Source organism: Gekko japonicus, unplaced genomic scaffold (assembly GCF_001447785.1).
Source record: "Gekko japonicus isolate JY-2015 unplaced genomic scaffold, Gekko_japonicus_V1.1 scaffold183, whole genome shotgun sequence".
NCBI lineage: Eukaryota > Metazoa > Chordata > Lepidosauria > Squamata > Gekkonidae > Gekko > Gekko japonicus.
The window spans coordinates 292,488-318,792 of NW_015175361.1; the positions used below are offsets into that span (position 1 = coordinate 292,488).

At 39.4% G+C, this 26,305-nt stretch overlaps 1 protein-coding gene across 7 annotated transcripts in view; it reads right to left on the reverse strand.

Moving 5' to 3' along the window:
- Window positions 1–26,305, reverse strand: part of TACC2 (transforming, acidic coiled-coil containing protein 2) — a 210,737-nt gene that overhangs the window by 23,722 nt on the left and 160,710 nt on the right. For 4 of the 7 annotated variants that reach the window (XM_015425395.1, XM_015425396.1, XM_015425393.1 and 1 more), the window contains 7 exons: window positions 15,845–15,905; window positions 14,321–14,528; window positions 9,816–9,877; window positions 9,394–9,509; window positions 8,154–8,325; window positions 7,687–7,827; window positions 6,494–6,583 (listed from right to left, as the gene is read on the reverse strand). In XM_015425395.1, the coding sequence (XP_015280881.1) occupies window positions 6,494–6,583; window positions 7,687–7,827; window positions 8,154–8,325; window positions 9,394–9,509; window positions 9,816–9,877; window positions 14,321–14,528; window positions 15,845–15,905 (850 nt within the window). The remainder of the gene's footprint in view (window positions 1–6,493; window positions 6,584–7,686; window positions 7,828–8,153; window positions 8,326–9,393; window positions 9,510–9,815; window positions 9,878–14,320; window positions 14,529–15,844; window positions 15,906–26,305) is intronic. The other 3 variants (XM_015425391.1, XM_015425392.1, XM_015425394.1) reach the window with 3 other exon arrangements.

The window sequence follows — 26,305 nt, forward strand, 5'->3', positions numbered from 1 at the left end:
TCAATAAAGAATCACAATTATGATTCATATTTCTTCCTCTCTAATTTGGTACTCAACCTCTGGTCACTAGAAAACGGTAGCCAGCTAAAGTTTAGCCGATGAAGATTAACAGTGGATTTGAGACGATGTCTACTCTAAAGTAGGGGAATACTGAAGTTGGAAGAGTTTTGGCTGTGGCGGCAAACATCAAAAGCCACAGAGGGGCTCATCTGGCCAGGAGGTTTATCAGGCTGACTGCTATTTAAAGAGGGTTAGGATGAGTCCCTAGCCACTTGTCAGTGTAACCCCAAGCAGCATTACAAGTCGATTGGCCTCATAAGGATGTAACTCTGCTTAGGACTGCTCTGCAAATGTTGTATGTGAAACCAGTTTGTGATTTGATCATACCTCTAGTGCTTTGATAACATTAACCAACCATGTGACTATTTTGGTATTTCTTGAGGTAGAGATCTGTAGTCCAGCAGTAGAACACATGCTTGCATTACAGAAAATTCCAGGTCAAAGATCCAGTCAATGAAACTCACATAGCAGGGCTGAAAATGATTTCTACCTTTGACCAGTGAGAGCCATTACCTGTTGGAACAGTGGCTGCGGTCACACACATTAAATAATCCACTTTCAGTGCACTTTCAATTGGATTTTACTGTGTGAACTGGCAGAATCCAGTTGGAAAGTACACTGAAAGTAGATTATTAGTGTGTGTGACTGCAGCTGGTTACTCTTACATTTGTTGCAGAGGAGGTTTGTGTGTCAGACAGAAAGATTCACAAAATCCAGAATGCTAATGAGCACTACACTGTATAAACTATTGTAGGGAAGAGTACAATACTGAAGTAAAATGAAATTTCTGTAGCTATGTCTTCAGTGTCTGATTATAATCAGCACAGCTGCTGAATATTCTGACTAACTTCCACGAAATGTAAATTTTACACTTTTGAAAACAGCAAGCAATTAACTCTGTTGCACTAAAGAAGATGTAGTTTCAAATGTTTAGAGTTTAGCTACAGAAATTTCACTTTACTTCAGTGTAAATTATGAAGACATTTGAAACAGGATACAATACTGGATTCCTGTCACAGGTTGGTCATTTTACAATATGTATTGTTGTCTGTTATGTGCTCTGTTAAACTATGGATTGTAATGAATACATATGCATCACATTTTACAACATGTGTATGTTCTAATTATGACTAACATTTTGTATATTCTGTCTGATATATATGTAGTTCTTTACAACAGAGTATACAGTGTGGTGCTTAGCATTTTGAGTTCTTATACACTGTGTTTCATCTTTATTGTTAGGTTCACAAATTCAGCATATTTTACAACTCCAAGCCACACAAAGACGATGAGACTTCACAAAACAGAGTAAGAGCCTACCAGGACCAACACGGTTTAGCAGTCCAAACTATGGTTCACACCACAAAAATACCCCCAGATGGTACTAGGGGAGTGCACTTGCAAAATTACAGTTTATGATTTCATATCACAAGATCAGGAAAGGTATTATCATTTTCATTACATATCAGTAGCATTGTTATCATTCTGGAAAGTCATTCCAGAAATATTAGAACTATACCCCCATATCACCGTTCTTGACTTTTCCATACAAAATGATGTTTGTGGTGAAATTCTTCATACCACCAAGAATTTTCCTCAGTCACACAACAACGAAGAAACTCAGCTATGTGATATGAAAAAAAAGAAATCCATTCTAGTTTTTACTCTCAACCAAACTGGATTAAGGCTGCTGCAAAGTCACCTACCAGATCCTATTATAACTAATCTGCACTTACTCTTTAGCTACTGTAAGTCATTGCATCTTCCAGAAGATTCATCCATCATTTATTTGTTTGACCTTGGCAATGGCTGCTTAAAAAGGACCGATGATGTAAAGCACTGATTAACATGGTAAGTTTCCAGTGCCAAATTTCCTGCATCAACCACTGTAATTGGAAACATCTTTTAATAGTAACAATACTTTATGCTTCACTTGACAACTCTAAATTCTTGTATATTGATGTTTGTTATACAAATTTAGTCAATAAAGTGGCAAATGATTGACTTAATTATTTAATCAGTGGACAACTCTGCTTTAAACACCCTCCATTATATAATAAATGCTGTTTAATTTGAAGTATTTATTTTGGCCAAACCCATGTAGCCATTTGTTAAAGATTACAGATTCAAAGGCTACTGCTGACTTTTTACCCCTTTTATCAGTTACTTTAAATTAGTGTCAACTAATGAAGTAACAGAGGGGTATATGTGACACAACCCCCTTTACTACAAGAAAGGAAGAGTCACAAAATATAGTTTAGATAATCACAGGTTTAAAGATACAGTCATGTTTATATGCATAGAGCCATATAACCAAGTAAACCAGGACAGTTGAAGGTATATTTATAACATGGATGTTCAAGACAATCAGATCTTCAGCTTATCAAAAGTAAATGATGATCTTGACACATTTTCCCTTGTTCCATCATCTTACTGCACAATGTAAATTTCATCCATACTATATATATTTTCCTGGCCTGGATACCCCAGAGTAGCTCAGTCTCAACAAATCTTGGATGCTAAACATGAGGGGTTGCCATAAGTTAGCTGTGACTTGATGGCAAAATACTCACGCGCACATATATATTCTACCTTATTTTTGTTTAGCATTGACAGTATGATGAACATATAAAGCTACCTTAGATCAAGCCATTGGTCCATCTAGGATCCCAGGCCTTAGACCAAGCCATTGGTCCATCTAGGATTTCAGTTTTTCCCATTCTACTACTAAATGTCCTTTTAAACTGGAGATGCCAAGGACTGAAATTGGGACCTACACTGTGGAAATAATGGATTTTATCACTGTTCTACAGCCCCACCCTTCAGTAAGCTATTATGACAGGATTCTCTACAGGGAGAAGGAGACGTATACATGGCTAGTTTAAACAACTAAGTATCAATTACTCTGCTGCCACCTTCCTCCCAAAGAGAATAAAACATCCACAGTATTTTCTAAAATCAGTTAATAATTAGATAAATACTGAAATACAACAATTAAATACTGAAAACAATTACAACATGCAATTTTGCAGCCCGTAAACAGCTATACAACACTACCACTCAAAAATTATTTTTAAAAGCACCTGAACAAAATGGTGTAACAGTGGCTACAGCACTGCCCCAATATGGGACCTCACCTGAGATAACAGGTGCCATGACTGAGAAAGAACATGCACCAGAGGTCATTTCGGGGGGGGAACGCGGGGGAATGCGGTTCCCCGGGGTGAGGTGCAGGGGGCGGGGCACATGACGAAGCCCCGCCCCCTGCTTCTGGCCGCCCCACTTCCAGCCCTCATTCAGCCAGGAGGAGGCAGGAGAAGAAGGAGGGTAAGTTGCTTCCTCCCCGCCTCTCCCCACCCCTGCCTGCCTGGGGCCAGGGAGGGCCTTGGCGGGGCTTCCTCACACTCCCGCTGGCCTTGCAGGTCCACCGCCGGGCCCCTGATGTCAAGGGGTGTGGCATATGCTAATGAGTTATGCTAATGAGTTCCCCTAGCTCTTTTTCTACGAAATGACCCCTGTCTAGCACTGGCACATCTAGTAGGCTTCAGGGATAGGACATTCAGGAGAAAGTCCCAGCTGACACACAAGCTCATAGAAGGAGAAATGATCTAGCAGATGTGTGGGTCCCCAGACCTCAGCCTCTATAGCCAACAACCAAGACCTTGAACTTTCCATGGATACAAATAGGCAGCAAATGCAGAAGACGTAAAATAGGAGTGATCAAACCTCCAGTTAGTTAATGGGCATCTTCTGTGCAAACTGCTGGATAGTCTTCAAGAACACAGTGGCCATTACAATAGCCACTTTACACATAGGCACTGGCCCAGAAAAAGGACTGTGACTTCTGGGTGGCTTGTACAAAGTAGTAGCAGAAGAAGAATAGTTGTTTTTTAATACTCCGCCTCTCCATACAACCATCACCTTGTCAGGTAGGTGGGGCTGAGAGAGTTCTTAGAGAAACTGTGACTGGTTCATGTGGAGGAGTGGGGAATCAAACCCAGTTCTCCAGATTAGAGTCCACCATTCGTAACCACTGCACCACACAATATACTGATGAGACCCAAACCCCAAAGGTCTCAGTGATTTCATTCAAAGGTCTAACATTGAAATTAAACAACACTGGTGAGAAAATAGATCTCTGTGGAAACTCACAGGGTAGATCCCACAACCACTGTCCACAATAACTCTCTGATGGAAATTATTAGTCAAATTTTCCAGGTCTGTGCCAAGGTCTCAAGTACTTACCCTGTTCAATGCATTAAATAAAGTGAATGGAATCCAGCCCCATTACAAATCAATGGAAAAATTTGCTATTGGCTTCTATAAGAAATGGATTGCACCCTTTGTGTTTATTCAATCAACCAGCTGGATTGCAAGCTATGCAATTATGTAAAACTATTCATAAAACAGGGTAAAAAACCCAAGCAGATTGTTACTGAATCAGCTAGCTCAGGATTGGCAAAAGGAGAGTCAGAGTCTAATCTCATCCACTTGAATTGGTGCTGTGATGCAAAGGTTTTAAAGATTATTAAGATTGCACATTCAGCACCATAGCAATCTTCTTCTTCTATCTTAAATACAGTCTGAGTATGCATTACAGAAAATAAATTAGCTCCAAAAGCATATGAGAACATATCCTCCCAATCTGGAAGTGAACATTTCACTTGTGGCATGATGCCAGCCACATGCCAGCTACACTCTGTTAGCATCAGCATTTAGCATAAAAAATTTAAAAATCCACACACATACACCACTTGGTTCCCATGAACTGTGAGTGCATTAAACACAGCCATAAGGGACCTACCAGCACAGCTGCAAACATCAAAACCACTACATGAGAATTAACACTACACTCTGGTTTTGACCGCATGCAACCTCAAAGAGAAGCAACTTCATTCTTTTGATGATGCATCACACTGACACAGCAACAGTCAGCATGCTGTAGGCGTATCAGGAAGGAAACACTTTAGATCTTAGAGAATAGAAGAAGAAGAGAAGAGATTGGATTTATACCCTGCCCTTCACTTGGAGTCTCAGAGCGGCTTACAAACTCCTTTCCCTTCCCCTCTCCACAACAGAGACCCTGTGAGGTAGGTGGGGCTGAGAGAGCTCTTTTCAGAACAGCCCTTTCAAGGACAGCTCTTATCAGAACTATGGTTTGCCCAAGGTCATCCGGCAACTGCAAGTGGAGGAGTGGGGAATCAAACCTGGTTCTCCCAGATTAGAATCTGCACACTTAACCACTACATCAAACTGGCTGAGGCCAGGTGATGAGGCCAGGGGGAGGCTTTCCCCCCCACAATGTCAATTTATATCCCGCTCCTTTCCCCACCTGGAGCCCTGCTGGATGGGGAAAGGAGCGGGATATAAATTGAATAAACAAATAATGTAAGAACACTGATGAGTTTGTTTTAGCCCCATCCTTTAGAAGCTTCAGATGTGGGTTGATTGACCTTTTATCCTTTGAACATAAGGCTAAATATTTAAGATGCAATGTTTAAAATTATTCCTGAAAGACCAACAACATATGCCCATGCAGAATTTTCAGCACACTCTGAACACCTGGATTTCCCATTTTCATTGCATAGGTAACTCGGACACAATTCTGCTTTCATAAACCAAGTCAGCATTTCAGTCTCACAGCAAAATCTGGCAATGCATAAACCTGCTGGTTATTAACAAGAACTACCCATGAGCATATTTAGAAAGTGAATCCTTAAACAGAGTAATCAACTGTTTAGAAAGCTCAATGCTACACTCTCTTAAATTATGTGATGCATTTAAAGGTACTTTTCAAACAATGCTGCACTGAAATCCATCCAAAGCTGGGTGATGAAGACAGCACAGCATCCAACATACGAATGCCAACACTCCCAGATAAGTTTTAGGAAAGAGTTTAACAACTATTTCTCCATTTTTGGACAAATAGAAGTTTCTGTATTTGTGTAACTGAAGCAGCTCTGATTTTTTGGATATTCCTAAAATTTCTCTAGAATTACCTACATATATACGTGAATGCTGAAACTCATGAAACTGTGACCATTCATCATAACACATACATTGGTCATTAAGATCTTTCTTAAAATATAGCCTGTGCTATAGATTGCTATAAGCAATGTAAACTGCTATAAGCAATAAGTCTATGAAAAGCAAGACAGGAACGGACAACGGGTCTCAACCACCAGGATCGTGTCTCTGTTGAAATATATTTGATAGTAATTCTGAAATGTATTCCGTGTATCTGCAAGTGGAGGTGACAGCACTGGAGATTAAAGGAAGGCTCCTGGCATGCTTCTTGATGTCTCTCTCAATACCAAGGTGCCCCAAAACATCAAGCATCACTCAGAGAAACTTCGTTGTTAAAAGAAAAGCAGCATTTTGTATTCTTAAACTGTGATCAACCGCACACAAACTGCAAACAGGTAGCAGATACCTCAGTATCTACGGAGCTGAAAGAAGACAGAGTAATTTGTCTGGCTAGCTTCAGAGCTTCTATCCTCATTGCAGCAAACTCTAACTCCTCCTGTCAGTGGGGTGGTCGGTGGGTTGTGAGCAATGCACAGGGAAAAATGCATTAAGTTCAGGATGCAAACTAAATATTCATGTTCACAGAACGAATGCTACATAGATTAATCCAGTATGAACACCATTTTGTAACAACACACACACAAACATATTCAAGCTCAGGGTTCCTTGAAGGTCTGAAACATCAGCAGAACACAAACCATTGAATTTAGAAAGTGCTGGCAACTACACTACACTTTCACTGAAGCAGTTTTAAAGAACCATACTCACAATGAATCCAAACGGTCTCCACCAAGGGTTGGTGTAGTCCTGGCCTACTATTTCTTGTATGATAATTTCAACAATTAAAACTGCCCTGTTTTTAACATTAAAAGCGTATTTTTTTAGTTTCATTACAAAAAATGCCCTTCGCCTCAAGCTAAGGTGATTTTCTGAAGTTTCACCAAGTGCTTTTTAATTTGTAATGAAACAATTTGTATTTTTAATAAATTTTTAAAAGCTACACAGAATATATTCTCTTTAGATTTATTTTCACCACTGCATAGTCTTAGCAACTTTGGGTAAACTATTGTGGCTTCTTACAGCTTTCTGTAAGTTAGTAATAGTCGGTATGTGCCCAAGGATATCATATTGTATGTGGGCATTATCCTACTCAAGTAATTTTTCCAAATGTCTTTCAGCTCAGTGACTAGTTCCCACATGCCTCTGGTATGTTGGCTCTACATGCAATGGAGCACAGAACTAGCTTTAGTTTACATGCGCCAATCACCACATATGTTGCAGGGTGTATATGACAACATTTGCTGTGGGCACAATCCATCTGCTATAGAGCAGTAGCTGACTAGGTCACACAACTGGGCATACACACAGAGATCCAAATATGCACTTGGTTCATATGTTACATTCTAAAAGATAGGGCCATGAGCATCTGTTTCAGAAATGTTTGATCATTGAGGATATAAGAGGTTAAGTACAAATCTCATTGTCTTAAAATGTTTCTGACAGGCTTGAAGAAGGCTTGTGCTGTAAACTTGGCATTCACCTTCTACTGGTGTTTACAAACCCTGAGACAAGGAACACTGAAAGACTTTCATTACAAACCTGAAGTTTCTGAGCAAATATTGGGGGATTCTTTTCAGCTAAGTCAGGCTCTAGATACTGAAGCTGATCACACACTGAAGGTGGATGAGATATCCTATTGAGAAGAGCATCAGCAGAGAGAAAGGAGTCCTCAGGTGGGGTCTGAAGGGCAAGGAGGATACAGAACAAGTAACAAAAACTAGCAGAACTTTTCATTATGAACGTCATGCATCAGCCTGTATATATACCTATGCCTAGCGATGTACTAATTAAACCTGCAGAAAATAAGTGCCTGGATTTGTCATATTGTAAGTGCCTGGATTTGTCAAGAAAATAATTAAGTAATGAAAAGTCAGACACTGCTGTTCTTGCAAAGCGATGGTTGACTATTAAAAACCTTTAAGGCTGGCTGCAGTATTTTCACTCTTCAGGGGTCACCAGCCCTTGAGCTAGTGGACCAAAGTACGAGATTCAAAAATAGTCCTTACTATGTCAATGCTGCTTGAATTGATTCCTAAGGTCATAGGCTCCAATTCTTTTCCTTTTGATTTGTCAGATGACTGTATTTGTGCGTCTTGGCTAGATGCCAGGGATCGTGAAGCTGGATGTTGTAATTTTATTCCAGAGGACACCAGGGCTTCTGTTTCTTCAAAGCTTGACCTATAACAAGATAAAGCACCATACTTTCAAGCTGGCTAACAGAAACGATGCATGGACCTAATCTTATTGAGTGTTTGGGGATCATAATGAGATAATGTAACGTTATATCTGTGTTATGGAAGAAAAACAGCCCAGTTAAACAGTCCAATTCACACTCAACCATGCAGAGTCATACTGCTACCATGTGATACAGTCCTGTACCACACAGGTATTGTGCATGACAGTGGTGTGGAAACAAGCCACAAAACCCAGACAGCCTAAGCAGAACCCTACTGAGATGTTGGCAGTGTAAGAATGGCATACACAGCATGTTAACACATTGGTAACATTTGAGTATTGCCTCAAGGTGATGCCACCCAAACTTAATATCTTACACACCCCTGAAATGATCTTACAATGTAGGATTTGCATATACTCCCACTTAAAAGTTAGTAATCCATTGAAGAACCTGTGTTGTGAGACTCTGAAAAGATAAAGACTTTGGACATCTAAAGTTACCAAGTTATTTATGTTCTTTTATCCTACATTTTTTAAACTTTCAACTGGACCATTACATTTTCATACCTATTTCTGTAATCCCTGAGATTAGAAGCATATACAGGGCCCAAACAGTGTTGCAAAAACTGCTCAGTTGTGAGTTAATTTTGTACTTTGTCCTTTCCCCGTGTTTAGCTTTAAAAAGGTTTTTGAAATGTCAGCTGTTTTATCCAATACTGTTTAGAGAAATGTTATGATGATAACATTTCCCTGCTTTCTGCTGGTTATTTCATAAGGCCTAAGAGATGTACATTTTTATGCATCTGAGGAAGTGAGCTCTGACTCATGAAAACTCAATTCGAAACAAATTTTCTTAATCTTTAACATCTTACTGGACTCCTGTGTAATTCTGCACAGTTATGAAGTTACTGTTTACACGTTCTGGTGGTGCCCAGTGATTCCTCCACCAAATGAAGCATTAAAATAACCCCACAGGGAAAAAAACAGTAGCTAAGTAGACCAATTTTTCATTGTGATGATGACATTAACTCTTTATCAATAACTACTCTTCTCAATAATATTGTCAAGTACCCAGAACAAGGAGTTGTAGAATCTGATAATCGGACTGGAGGAGACTTGACTGGACTCTCCTGCTGTGCATCAAACATGAGGTACAAAGACTGCTTTGTCTGAGCATCATCATCCTGCTGTCAAAACAAAAGAAACATTATCATGCATCTTTTACTAGAACAAAGCTATCACTCCCCTGTAATGCAACTAATTACATAGGACTAAACCACCAGTGACAAGTCACAACATGCTAAATTTATCTGTCAGTGCTCAGCTTTAACTGAAAGCAGAGGCAGAAAAAAAGACAGCAAGTTTATTGGTTTCTTTGAATTTAAATAAGCCACTAGATGGAGGCTAATGCGTTTATGCTGCATATTGCATCGGTGCATACCACTTCTAGGGTTTAGAGAAAACAATCAGAAATATGCAAAGTGGAAACTCACAATTATAGAGGAGCCTATCTTCTCCATATATTCTATTTCATATGAGTTGCCATATTCCAGCTCTGTAATACAAAGGGAAGAGCACTTAGCATGGTAGTAAAAGCATTCTTCTTGACACTGCAGAGGCCCCAAGGTTTTATGGCCGGTGCTTTCTTAATGAGCATTAAAATCAACATTATTAGAGACAACTCAAAGCATGCTCAATATTGATCCCACCCCCCTTGCATATCAATCACAGTCCGTTGCCACAAACAAAGCCGGCATGTTGTTCTCTCATCTCTTGAGGCCACATGATTGTTGTTCCCTGCATTCTCTTTCCTGAAACAGCTAAGCACTAGACTTTCCCCTAGTGCTCAGTGGGTTCCTTTCCTACCTTTCAAATAATTAAACTTACATTCATCGATAGTGGATTGAATTTTTTTTTTTGCAATACTCAAAAGAGTTTTACAAGCTGATGAGCATGCATATTATTTCTTTTTCACAATGCATTTTTGTCCAACAATTATCGTCATATTACTTGTCTCTTGCAAGGGGCTGTGAACATAAGGCCATAAAACAGCTTAGCTACTGTTTCTGAGCTTTAGCCAGTCTAGAATATATTCAGTTCATTTGCCGTCTAAGTGCAATCAGTTCCTTTGCACATCACAGAGCCAGATGTGCAACTGGTCAACAAAGGACTGCTTTAATGACAAGAAAACATCCTTAAGATATCCAGTTCTCAAAAGCAGATCAAAATTACTCAATCAGGAACACTTTCACAGTTATTTCAACAATTGCTACTGTATGCGGCTTTGGCATAACATTGTTACCACCAGAGGTTGGTGAATTCAGATGACATATTATTTGGCTATTTCCCTAGAAAAGTTTGACATTATCATCATAGTTCAACAACAGAAAACGTGACACAATTAATTGCACACATCAACTGTTTCAACTACGGACCAACCAAGTTTGCACTCTTATGCCTCTGCCTTCCGAAGGTTCAAGTATAAACTGATGTGAAATTAAATTTATTTATTTATTTATTTATTTATTTTTGGGATTTATATCCCGCCCTACCTGTACAGCCCAGGGCGGCAAACAGGCGGCAATTGCCGAGAATAAAACATAAGTTACATTAAAACCTCAATAAATACAACTGACAAAAATTCCTGACAAAAGTTCACAACCAGCTGACCAGGGACTAGCATGCTATTATTTCCTCACATGCATTAATGGAAATATTGCTGTTACATTAATAGTAAATTTGCCTACAGTCTAGAAGTTTCAGTGAACATGTGGCAACCTGTGAGTACTTTCCTGACCTATGAGCAGAGGACAGCTCCATGAACAAGAGAATCCTTCTGTGTATTTCCTAATTTCTCATCATAGAAAGGACCAAAAAGCCCTTCCATTGCACCTTTAGAATATGTGGAAGCTTCCGACAATCAATATGACATGTATGTTAATTAAAAAGGAGGGGAAGGCTTGTCCTTTCCTAATCCCATATAAATGTGTTAATTATTATATTTTTGAGAGTGAGAAAATGTGTCATTTCTTTGACACTTTCCCTCTCTTTTCCTTCCATGCCAGATGAAAACATCCTTGAAAATTTAAATGCCAGAATAGCGGTAGTGAAAGAACAGATGTCAATTTTTTTCTACAGAAGCCCACAGTTAACTCACTAGTAAGCTTTAGATATCTAACAGTGTTTCTCACAGTTTAAAACTTTTCTTTTAAAGTCACCTCATTCCAAATACGTGGGCATTTCTGTATAATTAATACAGAAACTAATCTCAGAGGCAAAAGGGAAATCAGATACTATCCCATAAACAACTTTAAATCAATACCCACAAAGTCAGTGGCTCTGAAATGAAATTTATGGCTTAGTCACAAGGTTTTTTTACAAAACAGTATACTGGCAGTCACTTATAAATTGTCTCTGTCCTATGGTTGCCGTATAAATCCAGGAAGCTGACATTGCATGAGTGTCCTCTAGGGGTATAGTGCAATTACTTCAGCTTCACCCTTACTATTGTTAAAGTCCACAGAATCTGACTTTGGAGTTCATGAGTATCATCCTGTATGTGATTCTAAACACAGGCTGTACATTATGAACTTAGAACAACAACAACAACAACAAAATTACTATACTCCATTTGGGACCGTTTTTCTCTCTCCTAGCACATTAAAATGCTTAATTACACTGAATCACACAATAAGGAAAATTCCAGTGAATTAACAAAGAAAAAACTTAAGGTGATGCAAGTGTAGTAGCTAAGTACTGGTTCATTAAAAGTGCTTAAAAAGGCAGCTTTGGATAACAGCATGATGTTCAAAGCAGATACAAAAGCAATGCAAATGACAGTCTCATAAACAAGCCTTTAATTACTCTTAAGTTTCCCCCTGTAGCAGAGAAGTAAGTCTAGAGGGAAAGTATGATTATACTTAAATGATCTCAGAGGAAATACTACCATGTTATTCAGTGGGTACAAAGAAATAAGTATTTATAGTCCCTTTGGGGTGAGAACTGTTAATTCAATGAACTTCTATACACGTATATTCTGACTACGTCCTTGGTTTAAAAAATAATTCATTCCAGCTTTGTATTACAATATTTGAATGCTAGTTTATGGTGTCCCATATGAAACTCATCTTGCCCTGAGATCGTTTGGAGAGGTTTAGCTCTGGAAGCCTTTATCAAAATTCCTGTATTAAATGATGCAGGGCATTTTTTGTGGTGGTGAGCTCCATTTGGATCCCTTCTTTAAAGAGAAGTCCATGAAGCTCAATCCTTCCACCTGGTTTTCAAGAGTCTAAATAAGACTGGAAAGTATTTGGGTTCCTAGAGAAGTATACTTTCCTGTGTTGGCTTAAGGTAAAGGTAAAGGCTCCCTTGCTCGAAAGCCAGTCGAATCCGACTCTAGGGTTGCGGTGCTCATCTCCGTTTCAAAGCCGAAGAGCCACCGCTGTCCGAAGATGTTTCCGTGGTCATGTGGCCGGCATGACTAAACACCAAGGTGCACGGAACGCTGTTACCTTCCCACCGAAGTGGTACCTATTTATCTACTTGCAATTTCTTGCTTTCGAACTGCTAGGTTGGCAGGAGCTGGAACTAGAGCTGGAACTAGAGATGTTGGCTTAAGTAAACTTAATTAGGAGATGATGATTCCCATTGATAGTTTTAAATTCTACTGTGAGTTAAGTTACTCTAGGGTATCTAATGGAGCCAAACAGATGGAGAGATACAACAAAATGTAGCCATAGGCAGAATATATTGAATTATAATAAGCAAGATGACAGAGCTAGTATATACTGTGAGCAAAGTTCTGCTTGTGGAAAGGATTTCTGACAGTTTCTAAAATTAGAGTTCAAAACATATGGTCTCCTAGGAAGTACATCCTTACAGAGTTATGTTGATTGGTTAATAAACTAAAACATCAATTGGTGTAGTGGTTAAGTGTGCAGACTCTAATCTGGGACAACCGGGTTTGATTCCCCACTCCTCCTCTTGCACCTGGTTGGATGATCTTGGGCAAGCCGTAGTTCTGATAAGAGCTGTTCTTGAAAAAGAGCAGTTTCTGTCAGAGCTCTCTCAGCCCCACCTACCTCACAGGGTGTCTTGTTGTGGGGAGGGGAAGGGGAAGGAGTTTGTAAGCTGCTCTGAGACACCTTTAGGTAGTGAAGGGCGGGGTATAAATCCAATATCTTCTTCTTCTATATATATACTGTATAGTGAAAGCAATACAAGGACAAAGAATACGGGAAGCTGCCTCATTCTCTCTGCTATTTAATCATACCGATCTTTCTTCCTTTATACCAACAGACAGACATTTGAGAAAGATTGCACCAAAGTGCTAGAAGCTACCTACAAAGCCAGCATCATAATGGAGATCATCTCTGCAATTGGGGACTGTGCACACGTGTGTCTGACTACATGTGCCTAGACACGTTTAAAAGTTCTATTTTTAAGTTCCTTCAGCTGATGTTATAACAATTGTGTAAATTAGTAATATCAACATATTGCAAGGGGAGAGGGAACAGAATAGATATTTACAGCCATTATGGGCTTCTTTGTTCTTTTTACTATTTATATTGTTAAATGAAAAACAAAGTTTTGTTTTTAAAAAGGAATAGAACAGGAAGAAATATGGGCAATTTTCCTCTTATACTTGTTTTCTAGATTTTTTTTTAAAAAAATGTGATTTAAAGCACAACCTTACAAGCAGTAGCTGAAGAACTGAAGGGCAAATGTATCATTACATAGCTTTATCAAAAGCAGAATTTGAGCACATACATTAAAATGAATTGCTAATCACTTCAGTAGTTAATCGGATCACATCAGGCAAATGGAACATTTAATATAAATGAAACAGTAAATGAAGCTAAATATACTGGAAGACAGAATCAAATAAGATAAATCAATCAGCAGTTAAGCAAGGAGAATCAGAAAGAATATTGTGTTCTCTACTTGCCTTTTCCATATTAAGTAAAATACTGGTTTGCCACTAACCCACTCAGCTTACCTTCTGTAGGAGAACTGAATTTTGTTTCATTTACAAAAGTTGACAGATCTGATGGTTGAGGGTAATCCTGTTTATCTGAATCTAAGTCCACTGTCATACAGGTCCACTTCTGACTGCCTACGGAAGACGCAAGTTTCTCCTCATCTGTTGCATGAACCACAGTGGATACAATGGAGGGAGTTTCAGCAGTGGGCAGTGGCATGGTTTCCTGAGAGAACAAATGTACAACAACTGTTGCACTGAAAAGAAAGAAGCAATTCTCTCCCCCCCCCCGGACCCCAAATCCTATTTCTGGATTCCTTTTACTTTCATTTTTAACTCCATCCTACCTATTCCAGCTTCACACAAAGACAGGAGGATCTCATTCCTGAAAACACTGAACCAGAAATATGATTGGAACTTGTCCTAATGCCAAGGATCATTTTAATAAAAAATATTAATACAGATAATTACGCTAAACACAGGGCATCTGGACCATATGATTGTAATCCAGTTGTTTTTAAAAGCACACACACAAAAAAAATCTGAACTCAGACTTCCTGAATTATTTTAGCTGTCTACCAGGGCCACCCTAAGCAGTTACACCCTTTTAAACCCATTGTCCAATGGATTTAGAAGGGTGTAACTCATGCTTTTACACACTGGATCTTTATGAGGGTTCTGGTTATCCTGTGGTATGGGGGGGGGGGGCTGATATCCAGACACTTAGCTTCTCTGCATTTCCTATGTGGATTTTCAGCTCCTGTATCATTTTCTACATGTTTTGTGTGGAAAATGACCTAATTAGCAAGTGAACCATTTGTAATCCAATTAACACATATGATGCTGTATTATATTGAATCAGATCAAGGTCAGTCCACCTAGCACAATTGAGAGCAGTTCTCCAGGGTTTCAGGCAGAGGTCTTTCACATCACCTACTGCCTCACCCTTTGAACTGGGGATGGTGCATATTTAAACTGGGATCTTTTGTATCAAAAGCAGATGCTTTCCCACTGAGCTATGGACCCCTCCTCCTAAACTGAGTTTCTTTTAATCCATTCCGGTTTACCAGGATTTTACATTTCTATTTTTGCTACTTTGAAATTCACCCAGCAAACATTAAATGTTTGAAAATATCACTTTAAAAACTTTTAAATATCTACGCTTGAAGAACAGTTTAGTACTATGTAAAACTCTGGATCACAGATCTGATGCATTGGATTTTAAGATTAATTGGCCTACTAAAAAGGTATCTATTTATATTGTATTGCTGATGTACATAACCAAGAATACAAGGCTATTTTGCCTGAAGATTGTGGTTCAGTACTGAACACTGACAGTGCCCTCCTTAGAACACTTTCCTTTGAGTAAGCCCCACTGAATAGACACGGGGAGACTTCTGAGTAGACCTTCTTAGGATTGCTATCTATGTGTATTCCCAAAAATAATTCCTTGGCAATCACAATGGAATTTTAAGACAATTGTTACATCTAATAGATATACATACAGTGACAGAAATATGCAAAAACATTTAAGAACTTTACCTGAGATGGTGGATCAGACAGTGGAGATCTTTTTGGTGACTTTTTCACCCTAAAAGTATCACTGGAAAGGAAAGGGAAATGTGAATATGGCAGGCCCGAGAAAAAATGATGGCATGTAACAATAGGCAGCCAAGATCTGAAGGAACCACCATCATAGAAAGCTTTCCTACTTCAGAAAGCTTCATAAACTAGCACCATGGAAAAACATGCTTATGACCTTTGATTTTGTATCATGCACTTTTGGGTTGAATCTTGGGGGAGGGGGAGGTACACCAAGCATGCAAATTGATTACATAGGTTTTGCCACATTTCCAAAGTGATTAGGAAACATCATTCAGTCCATATAATGAGATACAAATCCATTTATTATGACACTGGTGACAAACAAAAATGTAACTTGTCTCTACAGACAGATACATATTAGCCCTTTGATTTTTAATTCAAATTGTGTCTCAATATATCTCAGTAATGGAAACAGCATCCCCACCGCCCACCCCAGACTGGATCACTGCACAAAGATCACTTGGTCAAGCCACTCCTTCCCACTAGCCTTTTGCATGTAAGTAGAATGAGCTAAGTTTGGCTAGAGCAGCAAAATCAAACAATATGGCCCATTTCCCTGACAGTACAGGAGAATGCTTGAGTTCAGATATCTGTTCCAAGGCCCCAGTCACTCACATTTTCATTGTTACTTCAAAGGATAAGCTAATAACCACCAATACCCACTCTACTCTTAAAGGGTACAGAAGAGAAATTTACCCAGTAGGAACATAATCTTCAGAAATGGATCAACCAGTCCCACAACAGAGTTTTAAGACATCCAGCAAGTATAAAATGCAAGACCATCACATGAAACTGACTTATACTGAATCAGACTATTGGTCTATCAAAGTCAGTCTTGTCTACTCAGACTGACAGTGGCTCTCCAGGGCTGCAGGCTGAGGTCTTTCACATCACCTCCAACCTTATCTTTACTGGAAATGCCAGGAATTAAACCTGGAACCATCTGCATGCCAAGCAGATGCTCTATCACTGAGCCACAGCCTTCTTTTCATCCCTTATCCTTGCTCTTTGTGCTCTGGAAGACAGCACAAGTACAATCATGAGTGGTCCCCTTAATCTAAGGACTCTGGGGAAAGAGAGAGACTATAAGTGAAAATGGATATTTAGCAGACTTGCACTACAGTCCTAAGCAGAGCTGTACCCTCAACGCACTTAGAAGGTGCAACTCTGTTTATGATTGTGCTGCTCTAGCAGGTCTCGGAGGAGGTGACATATGAATGACCAGTTAAACCAATAAACACACACAAACATATTTAATCTTTTCTTTTGAGTCTGCCTTTGGTGGAATTTGAATAATAATTACCTTTAGTTCTGAACTAATGTTCTTCGTTCCCTTATCCATTTCAGAAATATTCTATTCTTTTATTTTGACTGGCACAATTACTGGGTTTCTACTGCAGTCTGAACACCCACAGGGACTGCTCCACAAATTCACCATGGTCTTTACCCATGTTTCTCCCCCTCTATCACTAGGTTACACAGTGCTAGGCAGTGTGCTGAAGCTTGTATGAAGACTCAGTGCCCAATCTCCTGGTTTCTGGGGAACAGATATTGAGTTTGGTAGCAGTATTTATCCATTCTGTCCCCTAATCCCTAATTGCCTTAACAGATTACACACACAAACACTACCCATGTCCTTCCAGATGAGCTGAGAAAGTGAATGAGACTATCATCTATCTATCTGTCTGTCTGTCTGTCTATCTTCACACAGACTCTAAAAGCATTAAAGTGAAAAGGATTCACCTAGACAGAACCTAAATCGATCAAGTGAAGTACATCTATCAAGACACAGCTCCAGCCTTTGATACAGGAAGAGAAAGAATTAGCCAAGAGTTGTGGAATGGTACCCAAATATAACCTCACTGCCTGAACACAAAAGTAATAATTTAAGTTTGCTACTCAGCAACTACACCTCAGACAATTACTGGCAAAGCAGCAAGAAGCGATAACAAAAGTGTTTCAGTTTACACAGGACAAACCAGCATTTCACCCATTTTTGTTTGCATACCAGACAGACACCCTGTCCAGTCAAGCATCATTTATAAAACACTTACTACACCACATCACACATAAAGAAAGATGCTAGTTCTCAGGAGTACCGGAGGGTTTCTTTAAAAAAAAAAAAGGGCAATTGTGTAGCAAACACAAAGGGTGTGATTGCCATGGCTCCCAAACTCCAGGCTAGCAACAGTGGTGACTTGACAGGAGAAGAAAGGGTGGTAATATATTTGCAAGGCTGTATGTCAGTAACCATCTATTAACAAATAAAATATTCATATATCAGCTGGGAAGATTAAATTAAACATGAAACATCTAAAATGCATCTGACAGATAGCAGTCTCATTCACAGTCATGCAGGTTCCTTAAAAGAAGAACTTTGGCCCAAATTAATTTTGCCAGTATAAAAAGCACCATGCCTGGCAGAACACAGTAATACCAGGAAAGTGGGGAGAGATAAGGGGATGATGGCACCAGAAACAAGGGATGAGGCATATCCAACCATAGCAAGCACATTTAGCATCAAAGTTACTTACAAAAGAGAACATACAGACATCACATCTTCAACCATCCTAAGACAAATAAGACAAAGAGAGAAAGACAGAGACAGAAGGAACTGACTGACACAAAGGAGACACTATTAATTACATTAGTCTAAAACCAACATGAAGTTTTGCTACTTTGGAAAGCCCACATCTTAAAACATTCATGATAAGGCAGAGAAAACTAGGCATTCCTCTAACACAGGGGTGTCAAACATGTGGCCCAGGGGCTGGATCAGTCCCTCGGAGGGCTGCAATCTAGTCCTCAAGGCCCTGGCTGTTTCCTGCATCTTTTCCCAGTTCATAGCTTACTTTACCAGACTCTCTCAATCGTACAGGAGAGATAGGTAGGCAAGCCTCTCCTGTATGTTTGAGAGAGTCTGGTAAAGCACTGGCTGAGGCTCCCCCCTCCTCCTGTGGGAGGGAGGGAACCAGCCAGAGCTCACTTCCTGGCCAGGCTGTCTCAATCATATACAGGAGGGAGGGAGGGAACAAGGGAGAGCTTGCTTTGCTGGGCTGCCTCAATTGTATGGCAGAAATACCAGGCACCTTTAAGACCAACAAAATTTTGTTCAAAGTATTATCTTTTTTGTGCCTTGCTACAGCGTGTGTGTATTCTGTTGGGCTCCTTATGCTGTGTGTGTTTTGTTGGGCTCCTTATGCCAGGGCTCTCCTGGGTACAACTGGGATTCCTCCCCCTTTTCACTGTGTTCATGCCCTCATGATCCAATCTCTCTCAGTAAGAAAGCAATGTGAACTATTTTAGAGGAGGAATAACAACAAGCCAGTGAGGTGGATTAGGCTGAGAGTGTGTGTCCAGACCAAGTTCACTCAGCACATTTCCTTTGTAGGAAGTTGTAGTTATTTCTCTGGGGAAGACTATAGTTTTGTAGACAAACAAACAGCCCTCAGTCTGTGTCAGGATGCCTTCTCATGTTCTTGACCAGCACATGAAGCAACTTATGTACAAAAAGCTTGCAATGCCCAGCCATTTCATGTTTTCCTCTGGGTCCTGGGCTCAGAACACTGAGCATGAGATTTCTATAATGAATGTCAATAAATCAAAAGTAGGTTTGCAGCTTACAGATACACACGTGATCAAGATTGGTACAGCACAGACATTTTGATGCAATAATTCAGAGCAAGAGATGTCAGAGACTGTTAAATAGACAAAATATTGCAAGAGTGCTAAGGTTTTAAACATGTTTTATTTAAAGTTCAAAAAATCTTTAATTGTGTTTGTCTGTGTCCTTTATAAAATTTATATCTCCGCTACCTGACATTACATTTTATAGCACACATGGCCCGGCCCAACAAGGTCTCATTTATGTCAGATACGGCCCTCATAACAAATGAGTTCAACAACCCTGCTCTAACACCTCACTGAAATTAACGTAACTAGTCAAGCACACTGATACAAGCAAACATCCTATCTATGGGGCCTGGTACAGTGAACTACTATTAGATTATGTCCATTGTCCTTGCTTGTAGAGAAGCAAATTTCGCAAAGTTTAAGCTTCCTTAATTCAGTGCAAAACATTTCAGATAGGCTTTCTTTATCAAACATAAAACCTAGTTTTCAAGGCTGATGTCTATTTCTGCCTGTTTAAGTATTTTTCAGTGGATTGTCATGGAAGCGGCCTTGGGTAGCTTATTCTATTTATGTGTGCTCACATAAATGAGAAAGGGCTATGTTTAAGGGGTAACTGATGACTAATCCTTTCTTATGAAACTTTTGGCCAAACTACATGTAACTTTGGTGGTGGTGGAAAGTGCCATCAAGTCGCGGCCTACTTATAGCGACTCTTGAGGGTTTTCAGGCAAGAGATGTTGAGACAATTTGCCATTGCCTGCCTCTACAACCCTGGACTTCCTTGATGGTCTCCCACCCAAATGACCCTGCTTAGCTTCTGATATCTGACAACATTGGGCTACTCCGGGCTATCCAAGTCAGGGCACATGTAACTTTACCCATATATTTTAAAGGCAAAAGTAGCTGTGGAAGGCTGAAGTCCTGAGCAGAACACTGGTGAGAAGTATGGAGACAAGAAAAACTCCAAACTGAGGAAAGGAGGCTTAGGAGGTTCTGCCACACAATCCACCCCACCCTACCTTAGTACTCATACAAGTTTTCTATTGACAATACATTTTGAGAAGTTACACATAGTAATGTATATAGTCTGGCGATCTCTATAATCTCATAGTCCTACTTATCTTTGAATTGCACATATAAAGCTTGAAACCAAGTCTTCTCTAAATCTTCATGATCTGGGCAATACAGAATCTGGGCACCTCCAGGAGACTTCTGCAGCACCTGCAAATTCTACATCACTGGAGGTATGGATGTATCTTTCTTTCAGCACTTGTCATCTTGAACAAGATTTTATAAATGCACAGAATTGTTCTGAAAGCTGCCCTCTATATTACCAAATCATATGTCTTTTTGAGATGCTTTCTTGCTAATGGACAACTTAGTGAGATTCTCAGCTGAAATAGGCCACTATCTTACTAGTTAGGCTACCATACAGTTTTTGTAAGTTGTACTAGAGTTAACTTCCAAACAGTAGGTATTTGCTCATATATACAACAGGAAAACTATGATCCTAAATAGCTATTTTTCTGGTCCTTTAACCATCCTCTTATATAAAAGCATACCATTTTAAGTGCAAAGATATCAGTTACTTGAGCTGCCGCCGCCGTACTGAAATGTTGTGATTTTTAAGAATCCCTAAAACCTGCTGTTATCACTTATCAAAGTAATAAAATCATGGACAGCAAATCTAGTAAGGGAATTTCTTAGTTATGGGTAAGGATTTTGCTTGGCTACAAATTCCAGTGTTCACAGGCAACAGTCTTGAAACAACAAACTAACAACACAAAGGTCAAATTTTGATAGATTAAAATGTCAAAAACACGTGCTCGGCCCATGATAAACTAAGAGCTAGTGAACTAAACTAGATTTGACATTTTAAAAATGGGCTCCAGATTCATATACTCCTTATGTTCATTGTGCACCATTGTCCCGTCCTTGTTTGCTATAAATAATATTCTTGAATTTTCTTTCATTGCAAATTCTGGGCTTGGAAATTCCCAAAAATTTGGGGGTGGAGGCTGGGAGGGCAAGGTTTAGGGAGAGAAGGAACCTCAATGGGGTATAATACCACAGAGTCGACCTCCAAAGCAGTCATTTTATCCACTGGAATTGATCTCGTAGTCTGGAGATCAGCTGTAATTCCAGGATATCTCCTGGCCCCACCTGGAGGCTGGCAACCCTAATTCAAGCTAGCAAACTATGGTTTACAGTTTTCCCCCAGGATGGTATTAAAGAGGACAACCTAGCAAGATTTGCCTGAAGAAAAATGCTCTGATCCTTTAATACGATGTCATTTACCTCCAGGAGAAGGAAGTGAAAGAAGAGAATGTAACAGCTTTAGGCTTATTCTCATAACATCAGATCATAGCCTGGCTTAACGTCTGAAGCAAAACAAAAGAGAAACCCAAATTCTCAATAAGTGCAGTACCAAGTTTTGTTGTAGTTTTTAATTCAAGGCCAATAAGCTTCAGAAAATAATATTTTTCAAGAGATTATCGATGGGCATTAATAGAGCATTATGACACAATTGTGAACTCTCACAGATCATAAAGCATCTGATGTCTGCACAATATTCTTTTGCATTCATATACACAGAAACTTCAATCCATATTATTTATAAAATGTAAAACATAAGGAACATAAAGAAAACACACTTTTACAAGCCATATTTCAAACAGAAGCTAACTAAAGTACATTCTTCCCTGAACATTTCTACAAATTTATAAGATACTTGCGATATCTAGCAATCTAAAAGAAAACATGAAACACACCTAAGACTAACTTACTTCAAGGGCTTTCTGTCATGCAGCTACATAAGCAAACCTTTGTCAAAACCAAGCTGCTACCTTTATGTGTGTTAATGAAATACTGTGGTAGCTATAGCCTGTGTACCTTAAACAGCAAGGACACTATTAATTAAGGACCAGGTTGATTCACTAGTTGTACTACTCCTAAGGAATGCTGAACATCAATGAAGATCTACCTTTTTTGTCTATGAGATGCACTGCTAGTATAATCAGAACATGCTTCCTGTCTTGAAGTCAACATCACCTTTGTGAGCCGATACTGAACTGAGCATAATTTTTTTGAAAATACTATGCATTAGTCAGTCTACCCCTTAATGACACTGTCCTTGCTGTCTACATTTACACCTGTATTTCATCGGAACTTATATAAAGACAGTGATATACGACTGTGCCTTTATTTCAGCAAGATCCTAAAACAGGTTAGATCCAGTTCAATTCTTCTTTTGCTGTTTAATTGTTTGTTACTAAAGGTATCTCATAAAGGCCACTGTGTGAGACAGGATGCTGGACTAGATGGACCACTGGCCCAGCAGGGCTCTTCTTATGTTTTTATACCTGATCTGAAGTTCAACATCCACTACAGACTTGAAAACTGCATTTATTTCTTTAGAGACTGAACAACTGCTTAATAACTCTCAATGTAGGTTTGAATTCAGAGCTGGAATCTGAGGACAATTTATAGGTTTTGCAAGACCCCAAACTAAATTCCTACAAACGGCAGTCTAAGAAAGTTAAAATATTAGGGGAAAATAATTGTCTTCAATCATAATCCATCAGTAGTACCGTAGCTAAGATAAACAGGCAACCCTAGGCAGCTCTCCTGAAATTAGGGTTACCAACCTCCAGGTGGCAGCTGGAGATCTCCTGCTATCACAACTGATTTCCAGGTGACAGAGATCAATTCACGCAGAGAAAATAGCCATTTTGGAAGGTGGACTCCATGGCATTATACCCCATATCCCACTATACCCCAAGTCCCTCCCCTCTCCAAATCCCACCCTTCTCAGGCTCCAGCCCCCAAATCTCCAGGTATTTCCCAAGCCAGACCTGGTAACCATACCTGGAATGCAGAGGAAAGGGTGAGCTGGTAAATGGTACTATTTTTTAATCTCCCTAGCAGATACCTCATACAATTTAAGAACTAAAATAGGGAAACATTTTATATCACTAGACAATCAGATTCTTGTCTAGGCTTTCAAAAGCTTAGCTATAAACTAAACTGAAAACCAATGTTGACAATCAGCAGGTTTTTAATTTTTTTTAACTATAAAGACACTAAATGGAATTAAAAATACCCTAATGTAATGCACATAAGGCCCTGAACACCACCTATGGAATCTAGAATCATCTTGTAGAAGACTGGACTAACGACACTCTTAAAAGGACAGGCTTTCAAAAAATATGCTGCATTGTGTTCCAGATCATCTATGAGAGATGGAACCGTTCTAATCTTATCCATGCTACTAAATATATTTAAATTTAGTATGTATAAACTGAAATATGAGACTCAAACTAAGTTATCTGTTCCTGTAGCATACACACAAGAATAAGATTTTTTTAAAAAAACTAACCAGAGTTTTAAGTAATCCTTTAAATATTTTTTAAAAGTTGAAGCTGTCAGTTCAATATGCAGGTAGTTATAAAAGTTGCTCTGAATCTATGAACAACAAACCACTTTTAAAACTAAACCTTTAGTCACATAGCAACAACCTACTGAAAGCTTTGCTGCCTGGAGAGACAGAAACCGATTTCACACAAGAGCTGCGCCGCTGTCACGCCCCCCTTTGCCTCGCTTCTATTGGTCAATTTCCTACTCAAAGCTGCGTGGCCACATTTTGACCCGCAGCTTCTCCTGATTTTCCCCGCAGTTTTGTGATCCTGTTTTTTGAGGATCAGGAAACCGCGGGGGAAATCGGGGAAGCGGCAGATCAAAATGCGCCCACGTGGCTTCAAGTGGGAAATTGACCAATACAAGCGGGGCAAAGGGAGGCACGACTGTGGTGCAGCTCTTGTGTGAAATCGGTCTAACTTACTGGTGCATCAGCATAAGCTAGAAGTGCAGGATGATACAGGCTGGGGGAAAAAACATCCAGTCCTATAGATTTAACATTGCAAGGTACACCTTGAGAAATACTGTGTTATAACCTCCTCCTGCCAAAAACACAACACATTCCTCCAATCATTTACCCAGCAGCAATCCTACTTCGAGGCATGGAATGAAATGACAAAACAGACTCACTCACTTCAATAGTGCTTGTGGCTTCTTAATTATACGATACATTCCGAAGTCACCAAAATGAACAGAACTTGTCTGGAGAAAGCTTGTCTTTTGATTATGTGACCACCTCCAGTGATTTAAACCTCTGCACAAACTGCACCCACATGACTGAGGCTTTACAGGATTAGCATCTAAGCCCTGAGAACTTTTCTTGTTCAACTCTTTAAATTAGCCATTAGGGTTGCCAGCTGCCTGGAGATAAAAAAAAAGTCCTGTCTATTTAGTAGAGGCTTAGTGTGTGGAAATGGTGAGCTGTTCATGGCATGGAAGTAAAAAATATTACCTGGTGAATAGCCTGTTAATCTCCAGTTAAAGTGACAGGACATTTTTCTCTCCAGGCAGCTGGCAACCCTATTAGCAGGACCGACTTATCCATTAGGCACAGGAGGCGCAGTACCGAAGGCCCACAATACTTTTAGGAGCCCATGAAAACGTTTTAATTTCTTTTAAAATCAGAAGGAAATAACCAGACTTTTAGGGTTGAAGAAAATGTTTTAATTTTTTCCTCACATCAGAAAAGATTGAAATGTTAGGGCCTGCTAAAATCTTATTAAATTTTGCCTAAAACAGGAAAAAAATGTTGAAGTATTTAAAGTTATATCAAAAATAATTTTTAGTATTGATATAATTATGGTGGGAGGGCCCTGGAAAGGCAAAAGTGCCTAAGGCCCACGAAAGTCATAATGTGGCTCTGCCTATTAGCTAACCTTCAACTACTGAGAGAATACTGACATTCTATTTAAAATGATTGGCTTTTCTTTTAGTATTACGATGGCTTGGGATAAGGTAATCTTAGAGACTACCTTCTTCAATATGAACCTACATATATACTGAGAGTTCCATGGAAGCCCTGATCCATGCATCCATGTTTGCACAACTGGATGTAAGCTGGGTGACCATACAGAACAGAGCATTTCGACTTCCGGTTTGTGGGTTGGCGATGGCAGTCACTCTCTCCAACGTCTGGGGAAGCGATTAGCACACCAGCTGCAAGGAGGGGTGCTACCTCAAGTGGTACCCCCACGGAGCCCTTGTGATGGGTTCCAGGCCAGAGGGCTTCTGAGGGCTAGCCTCTTCGACGGCTTGATGCCGGAGAATAGAGGCTTCCCTCCGCCCTGATAGAAATTATGGTTTTAGAGAGGAAAAAAATGAAATGGAAAAGGTATGGGAGAGTGGAGGGGGAAAAGATATCTCTAAAATGTATAAAGTGTTGTTAAAATGGTATACAGAAGATGAGACTGTGAAAGAGCAAATGTTAAAATGGGCAATAAATATGAATAAGGAAATTGACATAGAAACCTGGGAATATTTGTGGAAAAATGCTATTAAAATATCACCCTGTACCAATGTTAGAGAGAATTGTTACAAAATGATGTATAGGTGGTATATGACCCCAAAGAAAATTGCAAATATGAACCAGAATATGTCAAATAAATGTTGGAAATGTAAAAAACATGAGGGCTCATTTTACCATATGTGGTGGACTTGTGAAAAAGCTACACTCTTTTGGACAAAAGTCCACAAAGAAATGCAAAAAATACTTAAGTGCTCTTTCAAGAAAGCGCCTGAAATTCTGCTTTTGGGACTAAAAATGGAAGAAGTTAACTCGACTAAAAGGACTTTATTCTGGTACCTTATTACAACAGCGAGGATGATTTATGCACAATTTTGGAAGACTGA